General features: G+C 48.9%; 2 protein-coding genes across 7 annotated transcripts in view; one reads left to right on the forward strand and one right to left on the reverse strand.

Annotated features, from left to right (window-relative positions):
* Window positions 1–14,121, reverse strand: part of HSF1 (heat shock transcription factor 1) — a 76,625-nt gene extending 62,504 nt beyond the window's left edge. For all 4 annotated transcript variants that reach the window (XM_068933588.1, XM_068933587.1, XM_068933586.1 and 1 more), the window contains exon 1: window positions 13,963–14,121. In XM_068933588.1, the coding sequence (XP_068789689.1) occupies window positions 13,963–14,088 (126 nt within the window). In that variant the 5' untranslated portion in view covers window positions 14,089–14,121. The remainder of the gene's footprint in view (window positions 1–13,962) is intronic.
* The window catches only part of BOP1 (BOP1 ribosomal biogenesis factor), a 73,449-nt gene continuing 66,876 nt past the window's right edge, over window positions 13,565–20,137 (forward strand). The window contains exons 1-2 of one of the 3 annotated variants that reach the window (XM_068933583.1): window positions 13,565–14,020; window positions 15,136–15,312. In XM_068933583.1, coding sequence (XP_068789684.1) covers window positions 13,976–14,020; window positions 15,136–15,312 — 222 coding nt within the window. In that variant the 5' untranslated portion in view covers window positions 13,565–13,975. Of the gene's footprint in view, window positions 14,021–14,505; window positions 14,858–15,135; window positions 15,313–20,137 lie in introns of those variants that run through there. The other 2 variants (XM_068933584.1, XM_068933582.1) reach the window with 2 other exon arrangements.

Genomic DNA, 20,137 nt, shown 5'->3' on the forward strand with positions numbered 1-20,137 from the left:
AGGCTTGCCTGCGCTTCGCTAGCCAGCTAGGCACCATCTCACAGATGCGCTCAGATCGCATCTGGCAGGGAAAAGGACACACGTCTTGCACACAGCAGCCTGCTCTGAATAGCTGGCTCAGGAGTGCAAGACTTGTGCCTTCCCCGGAGGTTCAACCACGATTGCAAGGGCCCCGAGCGGAAGAGGAAAATTAACGTGAAGGAACCTGCGTCCAAAGCCCAACGATGAAAACTTTCAAAGCGGGGAAGTAGAGGGAGCGATAACTCGGGTTCGGGTCCCTGTTGCAGGGATTGCTTACGCACTTATCAGCCTTTGGATAAAAAGGCACATTGCTGGGGCCTGGGAAAGAGACCGAGGCTCTGCTCATTGCTCCTCTGATTCCTGCCTTGCTGGTCATCCAGTTCCCAGGCGGACAGGAGGGATGGGACCCCACCAAACCTTGAACTTCAACCGCCCCGGGCAATTGCTCTGTCTGGCACACTGTCACATAAAAGAACAGGCGGAAGGTTTCAGGCTGTACTCCCAGTTTCAGAGAGGCAAGTACCTTGGGGATACAGAGGCAGCACCTAAATCCAGGGACAGAGATGATTGCATCACACCTCTCTGAGGATGTCTGCTCACAGCTTGGTGCGTGCCCTGAATCCCATTCAGAAACACTTACTCCTCCCGTCCCAAATACGGCCGTTTTTGTGACAAACTCAGCCTTGTTAAATTCAGCTCCTGGAGCCAGTCACTAACTGCCCTGTATTACCACATCAAAAACGTCCTAAGTAGCTTGCGATTCTGACCGATGTTGTTCAGAAAACCTGGTGGTCTTGGCAGACAGCAAGCTGAACGTGAGCCAGCAGCGTGCCCTTGCTGAAAGGAAGGCCAGCAGCACCCTGGTCTGCCTCAACAGGAGCACAGCCAGTAGATAAGGGAAGTGATGATCCCCCTCTTCATGAGCAGCACTCATTAAATCACACCTAGATACTGTGTCCAGTCTTAGGCCCCAATACAAGGAACACATCATCGATAAAATGGAGCAAGTTCAGCAGAGGGACACCAAGATCATCAGAGGGCTGCAGCACTTGCCCCAAGAAGAGATGCCAAGGGAAAAGGGCTTGCTCAGCCTGCAGAAGAGACCACTCCGGGGTGCCAGGGAGCAGCGAGGGCCCGCTGCTCTGCAAGGGCAGGTGAGCCAGGAGCAGAGCGCAGTAACGAGACAGGGGCAAGCACCGACCTCACCGACAAGGAGTCAGGATGCAGAGCAGCAAGTTTGGGTCAGGATCAGGGCCAGGGACAGTGGTCGGGGTCAGACACAGTCCACTCATCACCCCGCAGGTCTGAGGCCCAGCCAGGAAGCCGAGCCAGCGGGCGGGGGTCAGACTCGGAGGCAGGAGACCGGGCGCAGACAGAGCTGCTGCGTGCTGCGCAGCAGCGTGGCACAGGCAGGGGCCCGCGGCAAAGCCTCAGCCTAAAAGCAGGGAAAGGAGGGGCAGGTTCTCGCTGCTAGCTGTCTTCACGACAGCTCTTATCAGCGAAGGAGCTGACCTCGGACTCAGCCAGCTAAACTCTTCAGTTTGGCCAGCTAAACTCCTAGAAGGGGGTTCACTCTGGGCCCTGACACAGGGAGACCAACAGCAGCCCTCCAGCGCCTACAGGGAGGTTACGGAGAAGAGAGGCAGGCTCTTCCCAGGGGCGCAGAGTGGGAGGACGAGAGACGACAGGCCTAAGTCGAAACAAGAGGGGCTTCACACTGGGTGCAAGAAGAAAGCTTTTTCCCTGGGAGGACAGCTGCGGAGCAGGGGCCAGAGTGGTTGTGCCACAGAAGGGTTGAGGTTGGAAGGGACCTCTGGAGATCATCTAGTCCAACCCCCCGGCTCAAGCAGCGTCCTCTAGAGCATTTCCATCAAACCCTGAGCAGCCTGGTCAGACCCCAGAGCAGACCCTGCTCTGGGCAGGAGGCTGGAGCTGGACTAGAGACCTCTCAAGGCCCCTTCTCGCCTAAATTATTCCATGACCTAAGTTTTTTGTCAAGCTAACGTTAACCACTCCAGTTAGTTTAGTTTCAGGTGCAGCCCCATAAACTTGTGTCGCCCAACAAGGCGACATACTGCTTTGAGCGGCAATGCTGACTTATGCTAACTTAAAGCAGATGACCTGACCTCACTTTCCAGTAGCTATGAGTGTGTAGACACATAGATATTTTCCAATACATATGAATGTTGAAAGACACACATTTTAACAAAATAATAATAATAAAATCTTTTTGCCATCAGCAGCTGACTGATGGTTTAGAAGACGCCCTTTCTACGCAGTTAAAAATAGCAAAATCCACCTGCCAATTAGAGCACAGTTGCCTTATTCAGCATTGAATTGAAAAGCATTTGTACCTAACCGATCTGAAGACATTACAGGAAGTCACCAGATCCGAGCAGCAAGAACCAAAGTCAGGCAATTAAAAGCATTTCTCACCACATGCTACAGAGTGTTTAATTTAGCACATTTGCACTTTCAAAAGAACTGACTGTGAGCCATTTTGTGCCTAAATGTACCTCCAAGGTATCAAACCATTGGCTATGCCTGCTATGAAAGCCAGTCTTCACATGACCTTCCACATAACTCATCAATATAGTACACACAGCATGATTGTGCCTTCAGCAAGAAACATGACGCTGCCCTCAGTCACAACCGCTTGAGCAGCAAGGCCACAAAGTGATGCCTATCCTTTCTAACACTCACATATTTTTGGCTACAGATAGAAAAAATTAATGTTTAAAGTTGATAACAATAGCGGCAGTAGAAGCAGGCCAGTCCAACGGAGGTACTGGAGATTCTGGATCCAAGGGGACAGCTGGCACAGTCAGTTAGTCCACTAGTGGGGGTCTAATCACATCTTCAATGCTCCAGGATGGGACAGGGCAAGATGAGCTGAACTTCTGAATCAGCTTGCTGTAACCAAAAATTCCTCCTCCCTCCCTTTCTCCTTGATTTCAGCTGTACGCTCTCATCACCGCACACAGATCATGATATGCTCCACGGATTCCTCTCCCTCTCTTCCCGAAGACCTGATCCAACTCTCTAATTCAGCAGCAGAAACCTCTCAAAAGTTTCCTGGGAGGTCAGAGAGCTGAATCAGCTCATATGCAGTCCAACTCGCACTGGAGACAGGACAAGGAGGAGTTGACTATTAGACTGGCTCAGCTGTTCAGGGAACCATGCTGTTAGTCACTGAATTTCAGAAATCTAGACTGGATGTGACAAAATCAGACCTCTGCGGCCGTGTGTTCACCTCTACAGGAAACAGTTTACAAACTCTTTGCACCATGTTCAGGAAACAAGTCATGTAATTCTAGGAAACAAATTCGCTTTCCTTATAACTGTAAAGGAAAAGCATACGCTACCATTGGTTCTGTGCAAATGCGTGTTCAATCACTGCACTGTTTCCAGCTTCAGCATGATACAAAGAGAATCCTCCTTGCATCCAAAAATCTAAACAAGTCATCATTTTATCCACAGAGCTTTGAAACAACTTCTCAGAAAGACGTCCGATTTTTCATAAAGCTAACCTTTGCCATTATTAGTCTTCCATCACCACTCAGGTTTTGAAAACGTTTCACTTGCATGCATAGCGCAGCGTGGAAGACGCAAGCTTTAACTTCCAAGGAGGGGGGGGGGGGGGAAGCAACTGTAAGTTGCCAACAATTTTATATAAAAGGGATCTTCACACAAGCAATCACCAAGGTGAAACTTTACCAGTTTACCAAGAGTTCAGACATCAGCAGAGTAGGGAAAAAAGTAGACAGTTAAATGATACTGAACATCCCAGCAGAAAATTCCTCTGTCACATGCATAATATTGGTGGAATTAAGGTCACAGCTGCTGAGCAAGATTAGGCCTTTTTCTAGCAACTACAATGAAGCTAGCTACTAAACCTACTAATTAAAGATGAATTTTATTTCAAATTCATTTTATTTGTTCACAATAACACTGTTCCTTCATCTTATTGTACCCTCAAGTCTCTATTTCCAAAGTTTATCAACTTCCTTTTTGAAAAACGGACACAAAACCTGGACTCAGCATGCAGTAAAGGTCGTAATATTGCCATTGGACCCACTCTGCTCCAATATTCCAGAACATCACAGGCTGCCTCTACAAACGTATCTTTGTGGAAAGGAGAAGACAATGAGAAATCCTGCATCTGGAAGAGCCATTTGAGTGAAAGATAATAAATTAGCATCTTGCTGTTTATCCGTGGATCACGAGACCAGAAGAGACCTTGGGAGGCACTGGGTTCAGTCTCCGGCTATTGCAGAGGACTACAGCACAACCGCATTCCCATGTTTAATCAAATTCCATCTTGAAACTCTACTTTTGACATCATAAAACCTACTAGAACCCAGATCCAGAACTCTCATTTTTTACTTACATTTTCAGATGCGGTCAATTCACACCCACATGATCCTGCTCATTAACTAGTGCCCTGCCATTTGGGCTTTCCATAGAAGCCATTGTTTTGCAGAGCTAAGATAACGTTAACTCTTTCAGGCCACGGTTTCACGTTGCTAAACTCTGCACAAAAGTATCAGCTTAAGGTATTCAGGCACCACCACTGCTCATTCCTGACTCAAATGCAGCACTGCCAAAACCCAGTGTGCCAACAAAACCATTTATGGGCACCATGCTGTGAACCAGAATAGGAAACTGAGCTCACACACACGCAAAAGCATAAAAGGAGGTTTCTGGTTTTTAAGCCAGAAAAGTACCCTGATCAGATTAATAAGAGCAGCCCACAAATAGTTGTTTCTAACTGACAAATTCCCTGAAGACAGCGAATGTAATTTTCTTGGATGACCTTGCATTTCATACTGCTAAGGTCATACCATTTCTAACTGCATCTTTTTCAAGACTTACTCAAGTCTCCCTGTAAGATAAGGCTCTGCATTAATTATGCCTTCCTACTTCAGTCATTTCACTTCATAAGATAACTCTGGTTTTATGCCAACATCAGCATCATTAAAAAAACTACAGAAGACAGATCCCAAGAACCTTGAGGAGCCCAGCTAGTAACTCCACCAATAACTCAATAAACGCATTTTCAAACAACGCACTACCTCCGTTTTGCTGGTTCTTCGTCCACTTTGCAGATCTGGTACTAATCCTTACCTCCTTAGGGTTAATACATTTTCTATTTTTATTTACAAAATATCTAGAAGGTAAAAGAAAGTCTAGTCTGTGAAGTATACATTGCAAATGAAAAATTAAGATAAAGAAGAAACTTTTGTGGGCGTGAAGGGATTCAAAATTAGCAAACAGAGTATATCATTCACAAAAGACAGCTGAATCAAAATTTACAGGAGACAATATTGCTGAATGAAAGCAACTGCAGTCTGCTACCAAGTCTGAATAACCTGTTAGTAGCCATGTGTACACCCAGAGGGTATTTTCACTGACCAGCTCTGCTGAAAACAAACAAACAAAAAGCACCTTAGGCTTTTCAGAACAGCAGAAACGAGGAACAGCTACTCATTTTGGTTCCTTTTATATAACACAGGCATCACGCTGATGAAAAAATATATTTTCATAGACGATCCTTCCACATGTTTTTTTCTGTCTTCCAAGCTAGTCTTTATAACTGAAAGTGAAAACACCCTGTGCTAGAAGTGATGTCACAAGGACAAAAATCCTCTTGGGCTCGATTAGGGCTAGAAAAAAGCAAGGAATAATCACTTCTTAGTGGGTCAAAATAGAAATGTTGTTTGAGCCAGGCTGAAAAAATTCCTCAGCCTCTGTAATCAGAAACGCTGAATAGGAGGACAAAACAAATAGTAACGGTGGGACCCTGCAGTTGGTTGTATTTATCCAGTAATTTATATAATTTACTATAGAACCTGACTAACAGAGATAGATTTTAAGTTTCAGAGCTATCTGTTCAGATCAATTACTGAACTAATTTGTTCCTGTTAATCGTTGTCGGTTGGAATTAACATTTCAGTACTCCACGTGCTCAGACGGCACCGAGCAGCCGGGCGCAGAGCTGGCAGCGCTGTTCCTCTTCGGTGAATGAAACGCAGAACAACAGGGGAAACTCCGCATCTGCCAGGATGAAGTTTCTTCCAAGCTCTACATCAAGCTGACCCGAAACCTGGTTGCCGCAGCTGTTTTGATTAGCAGCTGTGGCCAACATCACCATACAAAACATAACATTTTAGTTCACGCAATTTCTCCAAGTCACGATCCTGCTCCCAGGAGGCTGCAGTTCAGCGAGGTACGAGGAGCTGGCGCGCTCCTTGCTGCTGAAACCAGCAGAGCGGGCCGCTCGGCCTCTCCCCGGCCCGTCGCGCGCGCCTGCCGCTCGCCCTTCGCCAGGAGCCGCTCTTCCACAAGCTGCCTTACCCCTAGAGTGGCAGAAAACTAAGGAAAGCAGGATAGTTTTCTGCTATATTAGTGTGTTAAGGCAGCCCACAAAAGGGTCTGACAAGAACCAGCATCAATGCAAGAAAGGGGACAGGATCCTGTGACCAGGAACAGGAGTTTGACCTCCTGTAGGAGAAATATGCGGTTAGATTAGCTCAGCTGCGGCCGGAGCCCCTGCCTAAGGCAAGGCAGAACAACGGTTTCGGAAGAAAAGGAAACACTCGGCATGAACCGAGCAGAGAGCAAGACCCTGCAGGCCTCCTGCTAGACAATCGTCATAAGAAAAGCATCACTATACTGGAAAACCCGCCTGGACGCGATCCTGGGCAACGTGCTCTAGGGGACCCTGCTGGAGCAGGGGGGTTGGGCTCGATGATCTCCAGAGGTCCCTTCCAACCTCAACCGCTCTGTGATTTTGTGAAAATTACTCTTCGAAGCAGTCCCAGGGCTCCTGTGCCACGCAGAAAGAGGACAAATAATATCACTTATATTCACAAAGATGGCAAATTTCTTTAAACAGGGAAAAAGATATAGTCAAGATAGAAACCTGAAAAACCAAGAAAGCTTCAAAGGATAGAGTTTCTCAATATTCACCTTTGAAATGTTTCAGTAGACTGCCAACTCAAAGCCATTTTCAAGATGCATTTACTGAAGTCCCAGTTTTCTGGCTACCAGCACTCTTGAGGAGTGCCTAAGTGCTCTAAGTAGAGGTTTTCCATTAAGTGCTTCCTCTTGAATCTCTAATAAGTCTCTCACTTTAAAATCGGGCCTGCCTAACACCAGACTTTCATCTTGTGATTCTAGATGAACCCATAGCTTGACTGAGATTAAAAAAAAAAAAAAAAAGAGAGAGAGAGAGAGATAAATCAACCCCTTTAAAGACATACATTCTTGAGTTAAAATTCAATTAGAAATCCAACACCTGATTACATCTGTCATCGCCCCTTAAGTATGCTTTTTATTTTGATCAGCATGCTTACATGCGTAAGTTTTATTTTGAATTTACATTCCAAACACGGAATTTGAAAATAAACAATTCCAACAGTAAAGCTCTGAACAACGGTCGAATTTTAATTAAAAAAAACAAAATCCTAATCCCTTATTTAACTAGCCCTCAGCCTAAACACTAAACTAGACCAACTCTTCCTTGCAAAACCATGAAAGCTGCTATTATCTATGCATGTGAGGGATTAAATATAAGACAAAAACCTCATATTACCCTTGTTAACTGCTTGGCAGCTATAAAGCCCTTCCTCTTCCTGATTCCTTGATTTTCAGTTAATTTTCACAGATCATAAATTCTAAATCCTTATAAGCATGCTGGTATTGTAACTTCTTCCGCACTTTCCTCATTTCCAGCTGTACATTCAGATTTTCCATTCAATATTTCATCAAAGCAAGTATCATTTGCTTTGCGATAACACTGTTTTTGACAACAGCATGAAAGCAAGCACACGCTCCTGTACACTAAGAGTTAAGCCTCCAGGAATCCAGATGAGAAACACTCTGAAGGACCAAACTGGTGACAGACAGTTTCAGCAAAGAGTAATTTTCCTAGCACAGGCAAGGACCTCAGCACTGACCTAAGGAGGACTGGTCTGGAATTTGGCAAGCTGTGCAGAAAGCGTGTGCATGTTTACAGGCAAAACAAGCTGCTGATGAGGTTATTTCATGCACTCTGCTCCCCTCCACCGTCCAAGAGCATTAACAGAGCCATTAGACTGAAACACAACGGTATAGAAACAGCATCTTATTCATGCTTTGCCGAAGATAAGTGTGTCGTGGGGGTCTTGCCGTTTTTCCTGCGGTTGCGTTCCAAGTCTGAGTCACCCTCTCAAACAGTCCGGCCACTTCTCTAGCTCTACATCCTGGCAAGCCCCAGGCTCACTTCTACGCCTAGTCTGGTCTGGACTGCAGCTGGGTGCTTTAAGACCCACGGCCTTGCTGGAGCACCCCGGGGCTCACCACATGGACTTATCCTGAACCCAGGCCTCAGCTGTAACAGAAGTGGGCACATCAGTTTTGCCAGCAACAGGACGGTTTCACTTACATTGCTGATACAAGGACTAATGCTGAGGCTCCACAAGCCCAAGCTTGGCAAAATCTAAATCAAGACTGGGACAAGGCTCTTAGAGTGGCTCTCCGGGTGGGATACTGAATTCACGGCTTCCTCCTAACTCTTCCTGTGAGGAGCTTCAAGTTTTGCCGAGCCCTCCCTCGCCACCTCCCTCCTCTCCCTCTTCCCTGACTAAAGAGGAAGGAGCCGACAGCCCTGAGGCTGACTCTCCCTTCAGCGCCAGCCACTGCCTTTCTGCCCCATACACTGACAGCATGTTAACACCTGGCTCCTCTAAGCCTTTACCCCCTTCCTCTAGTAGGCATGGCATCTTCTGGAGGCATGACTTTGCAAGATACAGGGCAAGTCAAAAAACAGACAACGGGAAGAAAAGGGAGGTCTTGCTGCATCCTATCGCTCTCCCTTCCCCGTTTGCCTTTTGCCAGTTTTAGTGCCTATTGGACCTCTCTGAACCCGTTCAGCTCTTTCCCTCGGCAAACGGCGAGTAGTTTTCCATCAGCTCAGCAACGGGTTCAGCAACCACAGAAGCAGCGGAGCAGGACAACCAGGAAAGAGGGGAGAGGATATTCCTCCCCACGTCACCCCCACCCTCTTGCCCCTGCAAGCCATTGGAGGGGTGACACCGCACGTGACAGCTTGTGTTCATTTACGGACTCACCACCAACAAAATGGGGAGGCTCCAGCCCTGCCCCTCTTGAGCAGGCACCTGTTTGGCTCTTCACTGAGCTGATTTAGCTTACGAGGCACTAAAAGCACTAGCAGATCCACTGTATCTAGCCACTGCAAGACGAGCGCAGCTATCGCACAGATCTTCAATGCAAGGTACGTTTTCACACGCAGACATGCTAAACACCCTGCTGACACTGAAGAGAGCCCTTGCCCTACCTGCGCTGGCACCAAAGCTCACCGAAGCGTCCAGGGATGTAAAAGCAAAACACTTCTGCCAGTTTAGTTCCCTGGCACAGCTCACTCTGGAATCAGATGAGACTCAAAGCTGCCACAGGGAAGGTGGAGAGCATCGGATAACCAACAGACAGGGCGAAGTATCACATAATTGAGCCAAAGATACAGTCAAGAAGCTGCGCTGCCACCAAAGCGGGCAAAGCTCATTCCCCCGCCCTCCTGGCTCCGGCACTTGCCAGACCCCTTCACAAGCAGTTCAGCTCACCAAGAACAGGACAAGTGCTACAGCTAGAGCAAGGGAAGCAGGAGCAAAAGGTTTGAAACGAACCTAAGAACTGCCTGCCAAGTCAGAGCAAAGGTCTAGTTAGTCCAACGTCCTGTGTGACGGCAGCCAACACGAGCTGCCTACGAAGGAACTTCTCTAAGAACAGAGCACGCCCAATGCTGCTTCTTCAGAGCAGCTCCCAGCCTCCAGAGATTCACAAGCTGTCCGTCTTCTAACTCAATTGAAACAGATGGCTGCTGCCAGCAGAGGTTGTCCCTTTCTTCCTACCATCCCCAGATGCACTTTCCAATTACTTCCCTTGAATCAAATCTAGCAGTCGCATGGCAGCAGAATGAGCCAATTCAGCTCACCGGTTGAACAGGAAAATACTCAGGGAAAAAAAATTTGAAAGATGAAAAGCTGAATCAACTCACCTGAGGCCCCACGATCACTAGGAGAGAAGCAAAGAAAAAGGTAGGAACAGGCCCGCACTCTTTGGCAGTAGTTAACTCTTAGCCCAGACAAACATATGCCTTCAAATGATACTACAGTCTAGAGCAGAGACTGAGGCAAATAACATCACAAATACGATCAATGGCAGACTAGTCTACTATCTGCACCCTAAATACATTTCGGCTCAGTTCTTTCAGCAGACAATCAACTTACATCTGCTGTAGAGTTAAGAACTGCTGTCCCATGTCAGACCACGGCCCCGAGAGAAGAGGTACTATGTCACATGCACAGGGAAAAGTATAAGGCAGACAGAACACAAACTTTCCCTAACCAACTTCTACCACATCCAGTATATAGCAGTGTTAGGACTTTGAGGGTAAAAATTATATCCAGACATTGCATTTAATGAGAAAAGAATCCACCCTCCTTTAATTCTTTTAAAATTCTTCTATGATTTTGGCCCACACATCATCATTGTGGGAATAGATTAGATACTCCAATCATGAGCTGTGTTAAGAGATAACTTGCCTTTTCTTTTAAATTCGCTACCTAATAATTCAGCTGGGTGCTGTCTAATCCTTATATGTGAGATACACTGACTAACCTAAAGTAACAGGGAAAATGCAATTATATCTGCATGCACTTCAGAACATACAACTCAACAGCCTTGGTCTGCGAGGCCAAGAGGAGATGCTTTGGTAAAAGTATGTGAACAGAGCGAGCATACTGTGGTACTTTCCCAGAACACTTTCAGCCTCTAGTGATTTGCAAATCAGAGAGTCTCTGAATTAAAAGTGGTTATGCTACACTTGGAAAAAGAGAGGGGGATTTATGAGTGATGTAGGGCAGAAATAGGCCCATAACAGAATCTGATGCTGAGAATATGCTAAATGACTAAAAGCCATCCTGCCTCTCAGACCCGCAGTGACTACACAGGGGTGCACATTTGAAAATCCAGCATTACCTGTAGAGAGGTTTCAAAGATGAGAAAGTTACTAAAAAAACTGTGTCACGGAATCATACAAATTTATATTTGAGGAATTTACCTTCAAAGCAGTAAAATTAAGAGTTAGACATCTAAGAAGTATATTCTGCTTCTTTAACCCTCCCGTTATGTTGATTTTCCTTTCTACTGAGATGATTTCTTCTCACAAACACATAAAAGATCTCTCCTCATTGCAAGCACTTCAAGATCCATGCGCCTGAACCCCTGCAGCTTTTCCCTCCCACCCATTAGCACAGGAAATTGAAAGAAAGGAAATAAATGCAGATGATAAAAAGAGAACAGGTACAAGATAAAGGGAGAGAGAGAAAAGAAAGAACGGGATGAACAACAAAGCAAGCAACTTGCGCATGAAGCAAAGATTTGTCTCCTACTCTGTCCCTCTCCCACCAAAGCAAAATTTGCTTTTCACTGATACTAAAAGGCTCAGTTCTCGGACTACCGCTGCGTAGATTTTCCAAAGCTCTTTTCTCCTCCAGCCAACATCCTGCACCATTGAGATAGTTTACGAATAATCAGCCACTTTGGTTTTGTATCCACACTCTTTGCATTAAAAAAAGGAAAGAAAAAAGAAAAGAGAACTACTTAGGGGAGGAGCCCTCTCTTTCTCCAGGTTTTCACACAGTGGATGTTTCGCACAGATTTCATCATCAACTCATAAAATATGTACTTCCAACATCATGAATAACAAGGAGGTCAGATGCCAGGCACAGTCATTCCATAAAAGCAAAAACAAACTTCTGAAGTGAAGACCTTCAGGAGCTAAGACCTTTACGATAAATTTGAGAGTTGTATCCAGACCTTCCCTTGTCAAGACCTATAAGAGTCATCCAGTTATCAAGAGTATAAAAAAAAAAATCTAAAAATCTATTTACAAGTCTAGCAAAGTTGCCTTGGAGTGTGTCTCCAGGCTGAACTTTAGGGCTCCAACACCATGAGTGAGTTACTGTACTGCTTTTCATGCGCACTTACCCTACAGTAAGCATGGAGGAGTTTATTACACATTGTACAAATTAGAATATTGCACATTTAACACAGGACAAGAACACGTACCTGGACAGTTACCATGAAATAATCCTTACCCAGGATGCTTGTTTCACAAGATGAAAAAAACAGTTTATGATTGTTTCTTCCTCGCCTTTTCATTCCCGCCTCCTAGGAACAGTTTACTTACCCCCTCGATGGGCTAATACAACTTTGCGTACTCATGGCACAAATTGAAATGGCCCAGATTAGAAATAACCCCAAAGAAGAGGGAGGAGCAAATCATGCCACAGGGATGGAAGCAAGCAGTCAGGAAGTCCTCTGTGCAGCCTCAACACTGACAAACACCACGCGTTTCAATAAACTCTTGAGTTTTAAAATCGCATCACAGGTACCATTCATCCCTTCTTTCCCTCTCCCCCCAGAAGGAGGAGAAACTTAAAGATGTAAGCATCTTTGCGTACCTGGCAGCACAAGCAAAGCACATCATTCCTATTTACAAAAGCCTGCTGATTTCCAGTCCCAGTTCACTGTAGCACTACCCAAGAAGCCTAGGCGAATCTGTTTGCTTGTAAACAGAAGCCCAAAGTTTGCATAGTATCTCCAAGCAACCTCCTCCACCCACAGCTAAGATTAAGGCAACTTGAATTTCCCACTGCAGTTCCCAAACGCAAGGGAACAGGGTAATGTTGTTCACCGCCCCTCCCGCAAATGCAATTTCTCATGGTTACTATTCCAGCAACACGGTAATGATCATAAACTCATTAAACGCAAGGCATTAAGTCTCTGTTTGTTCCAGTGACAAGACAAGGCATTTGTTTACAGGCAATGACTTGCATAGTTAAAGAGCAATGCAATATCTGTGGAAAACACACAGTGCAGGTCTTTCATCTCGTTACTACCACATTGAGTCAGATAAGCAGACGGAAGTCGGTAGAGAGCAGCTATGATCACGCTATGATCAAGAAAAAACATTCCCAGGATATATTAGCTTTTATTTTGGCCCTTATCTTTCATTTTTGTTATCTTTAACAACAGTTCCCATTGTCTTCGCTCCTCACTTCCATCTGAGGTGAAACCTGTGTATGACAGCCCTTTTCACTCTTACCAATGTCAGCGTATTTCTCTCCCCTCATCGGTTCTGGTAGCAAGTATCTGATCTGGAGTCAGGACAAGGTGATATGGGAGTCTGTTAACAGACTGTGGGAGACGGAGTAATTGAGCATTCATAAGAGTTTGATTCCCACTTAACTGTTTGGTCTGTCAACTTAAGAACCAAACAGCAAGGAAGCTTTCCATTTTGACTGCAGGTGAGCACTGTGAACGTATCACCCTCCAAAAGACTGCTCACAGGATACGCTCTGGATACCGCTATCTTTCAGACAAAAGTTAAACTTTCACGAGTGGCTAGAAGAGATGGAAAACGAAGCTTGCGTGACTGGTGTTAAGTACAAACCTGGGGCGTTTTTTTTAGAAACGCACCAGAAGCACGTGCCCAGCGCTGGGCAAAGGCTAGAAAGGCTCGCCTGCACGCAGGCTCTACCGCTGCAAGCTATAATGACGCTTCTAAAAGCCACACACAGCGTTCCCTGCCGCAGGAACAGTTAGGCGAGCACCTGGACACCGCTTTTCCCTTAAGTACAGGGGAGAGCTCGTTTCCCCGTGGGGTGTTACTCAGGCAACGAGGTTCACAGGCTGCACAAGCACTGGGGGTGGGGGGAAGGCCTCTAATTCGGCAAGCGCTTCTCCCGGAGAGGCGCAGGAACCCGCTGCGACGTTGTGACACACCGAGGCTCAGGTCTGGCGCTGGCGAAGTCACAGCGGAGCCCGGGCCACAGGCCGGGGCTCGGCCGCGTCGTCCCCTCAAGCGGGACTCACCGGGCTCCAGCAGATGAGCGAGTCGGTGTCGGGATCCTCCACCAGGGTCCACAGCTTGGTGAGGAAAGCGGGCACGTTGCTGCCGCCGGGGCCGGCGCCCACCGCCGCCGCGCCGGGCCCCTCCATGGCGGCCGCGGCTGCAGGCCCCGGGGCAGGCCGCGGCGCGTCCCCCCCCCCCGGGGAGCCGCCGGAGGGCGGGCGCGGGGGGGGGAAGGGAGGGAGGAAGGGAAGGCCGAGACGGGCGGGCGGGCGGCGCGGGGTTTAGTGCCGCCGGCGACCGCCGCGGCGGGGCCCGGCCGCTGCCTGCGCACTGCAACCCCCGGGGCCCAGCATGGCCGCCGCCATCTTGGGACGCCTCCGAGACAAGCCCCCCGCGCGGGACGGCCGCGCGCATGCGCGGGACCGCCCCGCCCCCTCCCCCTCCGCGGCCGCCGCCGCCGCCGCCGCCCGTGGACGGGGGGCCACGCCCCCTCCGCGCCGCCGCCACCGCCCGGCGCGGGGCGGGGCACCGCGCATGCGCCGCCGGGCCGGCGCCTCGGGTCCGCCCCTCCGCGCGCATGCGCGGTGCCCCCGGCGGGGCGGGGAGGGGCGGGTGGGCTAGGGCGCATGCGCCTCAGGCCGAGTTCCCCTCTCACCTTTGACCTCCCTCCCCGATTCTTTTTTTTTTTTAATTTTATTTTTTATTTTTCCGTCCGAACGGCTGTCTTCGCCCCTCCTCCCGCCGGGGCCGGCGCGGTGCGTGCCGGCGGCGAGGCGGAAGCGGAAGAAGAATGAGAAAATAACCGGTCCGGGATGGAGGGGAGGGGTGGGGGGGGCGGTGCGCCGTGACCTCTGACCCGCGCGCACGTGGCCGGCGGCGGCGCACGCGGGGCGGCGGGAAGGAGCCATGGAGCAGGTCGGGGGGCGCGCGCGCCGCGGGGGAGGGAGGTGGGGGGGCGTCTCCATGGTTACGGGGCGGCGGCGGGGCGGGAGTCACCATGGTTACGGGGCGGCGGCGGGGAGGCGTCACCATGGTTACGGGGCGGCCGCGCCGGGGCAGGGGGGAGGCGGCGGCTGTCGGGGGCCGCCCGGGCCCTGTCAGGGGCCCCGCGGGCGCCGCCGGTGTCGCCCCCGGGTCCCCCCCCCCCACCCTCGCGGCCCCGGTGTGATGCGACCTCGGCTCTTGCCTTGCAGCGGCCTCTTGCCGGTGCGGCGGTGCCGGAGGAGCCGGGCACGGAAAGCGACGACCTGACGGACAGCGAGGAGAGCGTCTACTCCGGCCTGGAGGACTCGGGCAGCGACAGCAGCACCGAGGAGGAGGAGGAGGAGGAGGAGGAAGAGCCGAAGGACGGTTCGCCCTCGCAGGCACACGTAAGGCCCGCACCGCCCGGTGCCCCTTTGCGGAGGCCTCTGCGCGGGGGGCCCCCCGCGCCCCTGCTCGGTGAGCCGGGCAGGAAGAGCAGAGCGCGGGCCGCCCGCCTGAGGCGGCGACGAAGCTCCTGCCAAGGGGAGCCTTCCTCTCAGGAGCGCGCTCGGGAAGGTCACGGGCCGTTTTTCTGTGCGGTGACACCAGTGCAGCTAGGTTGGCGCCGGCAGCCTGGCTGAGCTGCGCGCTGAGTAGAGCAGCCCTAAAAGTTTGGGGTGGGCTGGGGGGGGGGGCAACGTTCATTCGCATGCCTGGTGTCCCCTCTTGGACACAGCGTCAGTGAAGAAGAAACCTTATGTGTACAGGCTTAGGTGAGGCTTACGTTTCCTGACCCTAGGCTTGCATTTGGTGATGAGAAGCAGCCTGGAGAGCTGTGGTGCTGCTTGTTTGTTAGTTGGAAAAGGGATTTTACGCCTCTCTGCGCTTCTAGAATCTGTGCTAGCAGTGATACTTCTGCTGTCGATGCCATTTAAAAAAAAAATCCTGTAAAGACACAGCCTTACTTCTATTTCAGAAAGCACAGGCAGAAAGAGCGGTGGAAGAATTAACACTCTAGTTCCTCTTGCGATATTAATGAACGTTAATGTTACTTAGGCTACTCCAGCCTCCTTTGCCCTGGGTCATGCTCCAACTTGTGAACAAAAAGTGCCTTATTGTTTTCCTGGCTGTGTTTCTCGAGCTGTGTTTTTATTGATTTGGGCAACATGTAGAAGCTTTACCAAGGTCTGGAGTAGCAACTGAGTAGAAACTTACTCTAATAACCTGTTTAGGAATTTTATAATGGTGCCTTAGGCTGCAGTTTTGGTATTCAGCAGCAGTGCTGCTTGAGTCGTCTCCATCTACAGCTGCTTGTCCCCACCGACACCGCTGTCTTTGTTATGCTTGAACAGCTGTTTATGAATCCACTTAGTGGGCTAGGTCAGGCAGCTGATCCAGCCCAGAAATAGCACAGTGGAAATGGGGCTTGTTGTTGTTGCTTTGTTTTGCTTTTCAGAACAATTGGTCCCCTGAACTGCACAGGCTTTTTTGTTGGTAGCGGTGGTTGTTTTCCTTGGCATTGGCTCTCTGATCTGTTTTGCCACGTGTCCATGTAATCAACTGTACAAGCACAGCAGAGTGTTGCGCAGGGACAGGAATGTGTAGGACAATTCCCCAAGCCAGGACTTTTGCCAATGCATTGTATGTCCGCCTGTGTCCGTCTTATTGTATGAGAGCTGAGGCTGGTTCTTAGGCATCATCCCTTCCACCGCTCTCAGTTCTTCCACCTGTTACTCCATATCCAACTCTTTGTAATACTACCGGCCCATAGGCAAATATCTGCAGGCAGTGGGATCCGTCACTGTCTTGTTGCAACCCAGGTCAAGCTAAACGCGGTGATGAGTGCTCTACACTGAAATAGCATGTGCTTTCTATAGCTGGCACAGCCTATAAAAGAGTTAGAGCAGTAGCAGCAGAGTCTGACGAGGTCGGAGGAAGTTTGAACGTAGATTCCCCTTACTGTGAACAAGGCCATCGGCGAGATGTGCTTTGGCCTTGCTTCTGCTTTGGGCAGGGATGGCCTGGTGGTTTGCCTTCTGCCTTTAGGATCTCCGCTATAACAAAGTCAATGGCATCTTAGCATGTGGGCCTGGAATGGTGTCGTTCCTGCCACACAGGAGCCGTGCGTGTCGCTGGGCGGCTTGTGAAGAGAGCTATCTAACGTGGTCGGCAGCCCTTCTGAGCAGGGAGTGTTAGAGACGGAGCAGTGGCCTTAATTGGATCCCCTCTTCAGAGGGGTATCTGAAGGGTTTTCACATGGGGAAAAAACATCAGACATATCAGTCTTGGCCAGGAATGTATTTACCCTTTGTGCCTGTTTGAAAAAAAAAAAACGCTCCTTATGAGGGTTTCACTTTTCCCATACAGGGTTAAACAGAGGTTTGCTCTTTTCAGACCGTTTTCTTCTCTGGGGTCTTGCAACGAAGTTAATCTACTATCTGTGCCATTGTCCTTTTTGGTTCGCAGCCACTCCTGAACACTTTCTAAAGGAGCTGTGGACCCTGTCTAGTGAACCCCAGCCTCCTGAGGGGAGGTTTTCTTCTGTTCCTTCTTTACAGGCCCTTTGCATAATGCCATAAATATATGGGTTAAAGACTGCTACATTATAGTGTTGGAAACTTCTGCAGTTCAGACAGCTTTCCAGAGTGACTTGAGAATTTCAGGAGCTATGCACAATTAAGATTTTTATGTTGCATTCAAAGTGCTTGGATAGTTAGGGAGAGCAGAGCTAAATTACTAAGTAGGAATTTCCCCAGGAGCCTGCTTCCTTAAAAGCATTTTGAGCCTTTCCTTGGTCACTGTTCTGCCTGCTTTTGCTCTCAGCTTTGGACTGCGCTCACTGTTTCATGGGTGGAAACTTTGAGAAGAAGAGTGTAGAGTAGACATGCAGAGTCTAAGAAGGGAACGCTCTTAGGTCGACTCTGACTCAGCTGGGTCTTTCTTCAGAGCACTAAGTTGTCGTCCCTTGCTGGGGAGAATCGCTGAGCTGCCAGCAGAGATGGTAGACGCGCAGTGCTCTTGCCCGAGTGCTATTTTACTGTCATGTTTAATGGACTTATGGCTTTAGGCCAGGAACGAAGAGAGCTAGCTTCTGTTTAGAAAATATTTCACTTGTTCGTGCAGGAGAACTGTTTATTTACCTTGGTTAGATATGTTTAATTTTGAATGAGATTTCTCAAATGCTGGTCTCTTCCAGTATAGAAGAAGTTGTCTGTAGTGTCAGCTGAGTGTTGTAAGTGCATTAGTTTGGTGGCTCACTCGCCTGGTCAGTGATCAGCGTTCAGAACGATCTATTCGGAGCTGAACTCAGCACGAAGATCTGGTGTTGCTGGCCCAGGTGGACTTTGTGAGACCTTCTCATTCGATGGTTGGGGGCTGTTTGTGTGCAGGATTCTCTCTTGGTGCCAGGGTTTTCCTGGCAGGCTGAAAGGCTGTCTCACGTGGGGCCCGAGAAAGGAGGAGGGCGTATGGTCACCCATGTGCAAGGTGCAGCCCTGGAAGCCCCTGTCCATGTTGCACCCAGGCTGAACACATCCCACCACTGAGCTGCACCCATTCTCCCTTTTGCTCCTGCAGGACCGTGTGCCCGTTGCTGTCCGTCCATCCCTGTCCACTCTCCTCAACAGCCTTGTAACAGGGCTGGGCAGGAGGGGATGGGGATAGGCCCCCACTTCCCTAGCCCAGCGTGTTTTGGTTGGCCTGCTTCTCTGGCAGGGCTGCATCCTGCTCCAGGCCAAGCAGTACCAGCAGTTTCCGGGCCTGAGCTTGTTAGAAGCGTAGTCCTGCAGCCTATGTATCACGCCTGGCCTCAAGTGCTCTCGGGTGCAGCTGGGCAGGTCACTGGCTGGTGGCGTGGGGAGGGCTGTCCTGTTGCAGGGCATCCACTTGGCCTGCTGGGATGAATGGGCTACAGCATTTCTGATCCGGTTTTGGAAGGATTCTCCCAGATCTTTCTGGTTTGTTGTGATGCATCTCTCTCTGCTGTCCTGCATGTCGTGAGCTGAGCAATGACCTCGTTTCTCTGGCCCAACAGAGAAACTTCCTGTTCTGTTCTCTTTTTCCTACTGTGATTGACAGTGAATGTTACACTGACAATGCGTCCATTTTTTTTGGAACTGATACAAAAGAACGCTAGAAACTGTTCTCCTTCTTTGTTTGGAAAGCTCAAAACATCTAGAACTAGAATTTGGTGACTAAGTCCTTAGTGCATGAAATGACCGAAAATAGATTTAATCCAACATAAGCAGCAGTTGGTCTCAATGCCATGCCAATGCGCTCTCTCAGTAAACAGACCTTTAGTGACAAAGACCTTTTTGAAGCCCAGAAACAGATTTAGTGATACCAAGCAGCACCCCAGTATTCTGCACAGAGAAATCCTTCTTAATCGTGGGCTCTTAAAACCTTTGATTTCTTTTCTGTTTGTCTGTCTGTTCAGTGGTAGGCAGATCCACTTTACTAGCGCTTAGGAAATTTCTTTAAAATTGTTAAAAAGCAACCTAAAATTCTTCCTGGTGTTGGTATTGATGGCAAAACTTGCTGGGAAGATTATTTTTTGTTGCTTTTATAAGATAAAAGGACTGAATATGGGTGTCTGTGGCTGATGTCTAAAGGGGGTTGTCAAATGCAGGAGCTGCTGTTAGCGTGATGGATAAGAAACTCAGACTCACTGTGAGCTGTAAGTTACTTTGCTGCAGCGTCGTCTTTGCCTGAAGGGCAATGGGTGGACCTGGCCGTGAGGCCTCTCCCTCATTTGAGCTGGTAGTTGTGATATTAGCTTATACTAGCTCTCCAGCTCTTAATTCTGTGGCCCCTGGCCCTGCCTGTGTGCAGACTGTGTCCCCCTCTGCCCTTAGGTCAAACATCCCAATGTTTTTGGATTTGTTTAGGGTACGGTTCTGTAAGGGAGCAGTGTGCTTGCTGCTTGTTGATTTATCCCAAGTCAAACCTGAAACAGTTTTCAAATGATACCAAACAAGTTTTTATTATGGCAAAGCAGAAATGTCAGATTCTTAGTTGCAGGAAACAGAGAAGAAAAGCAGTCCAAGAGGAAACACAGGCTCTAGAGAGTTCTTGACATTAGTCTCTTGCTTTGGCTATTGCTTAGGATTTCCTCCAAGCTGTGTCCTCTGTAGGAGAGCAGAGGAGGCTGCTACACGCTGCTGTGCCCCTAAAACGCTCAGGGGAGACCTTAAGGGGTTTAATTGTGGTGAGAGAGGAAATGTTTTAACTCGC

Source organism: Struthio camelus, chromosome 2 (assembly GCF_040807025.1).
Source record: "Struthio camelus isolate bStrCam1 chromosome 2, bStrCam1.hap1, whole genome shotgun sequence".
Lineage (NCBI taxonomy): Eukaryota > Metazoa > Chordata > Aves > Struthioniformes > Struthionidae > Struthio > Struthio camelus.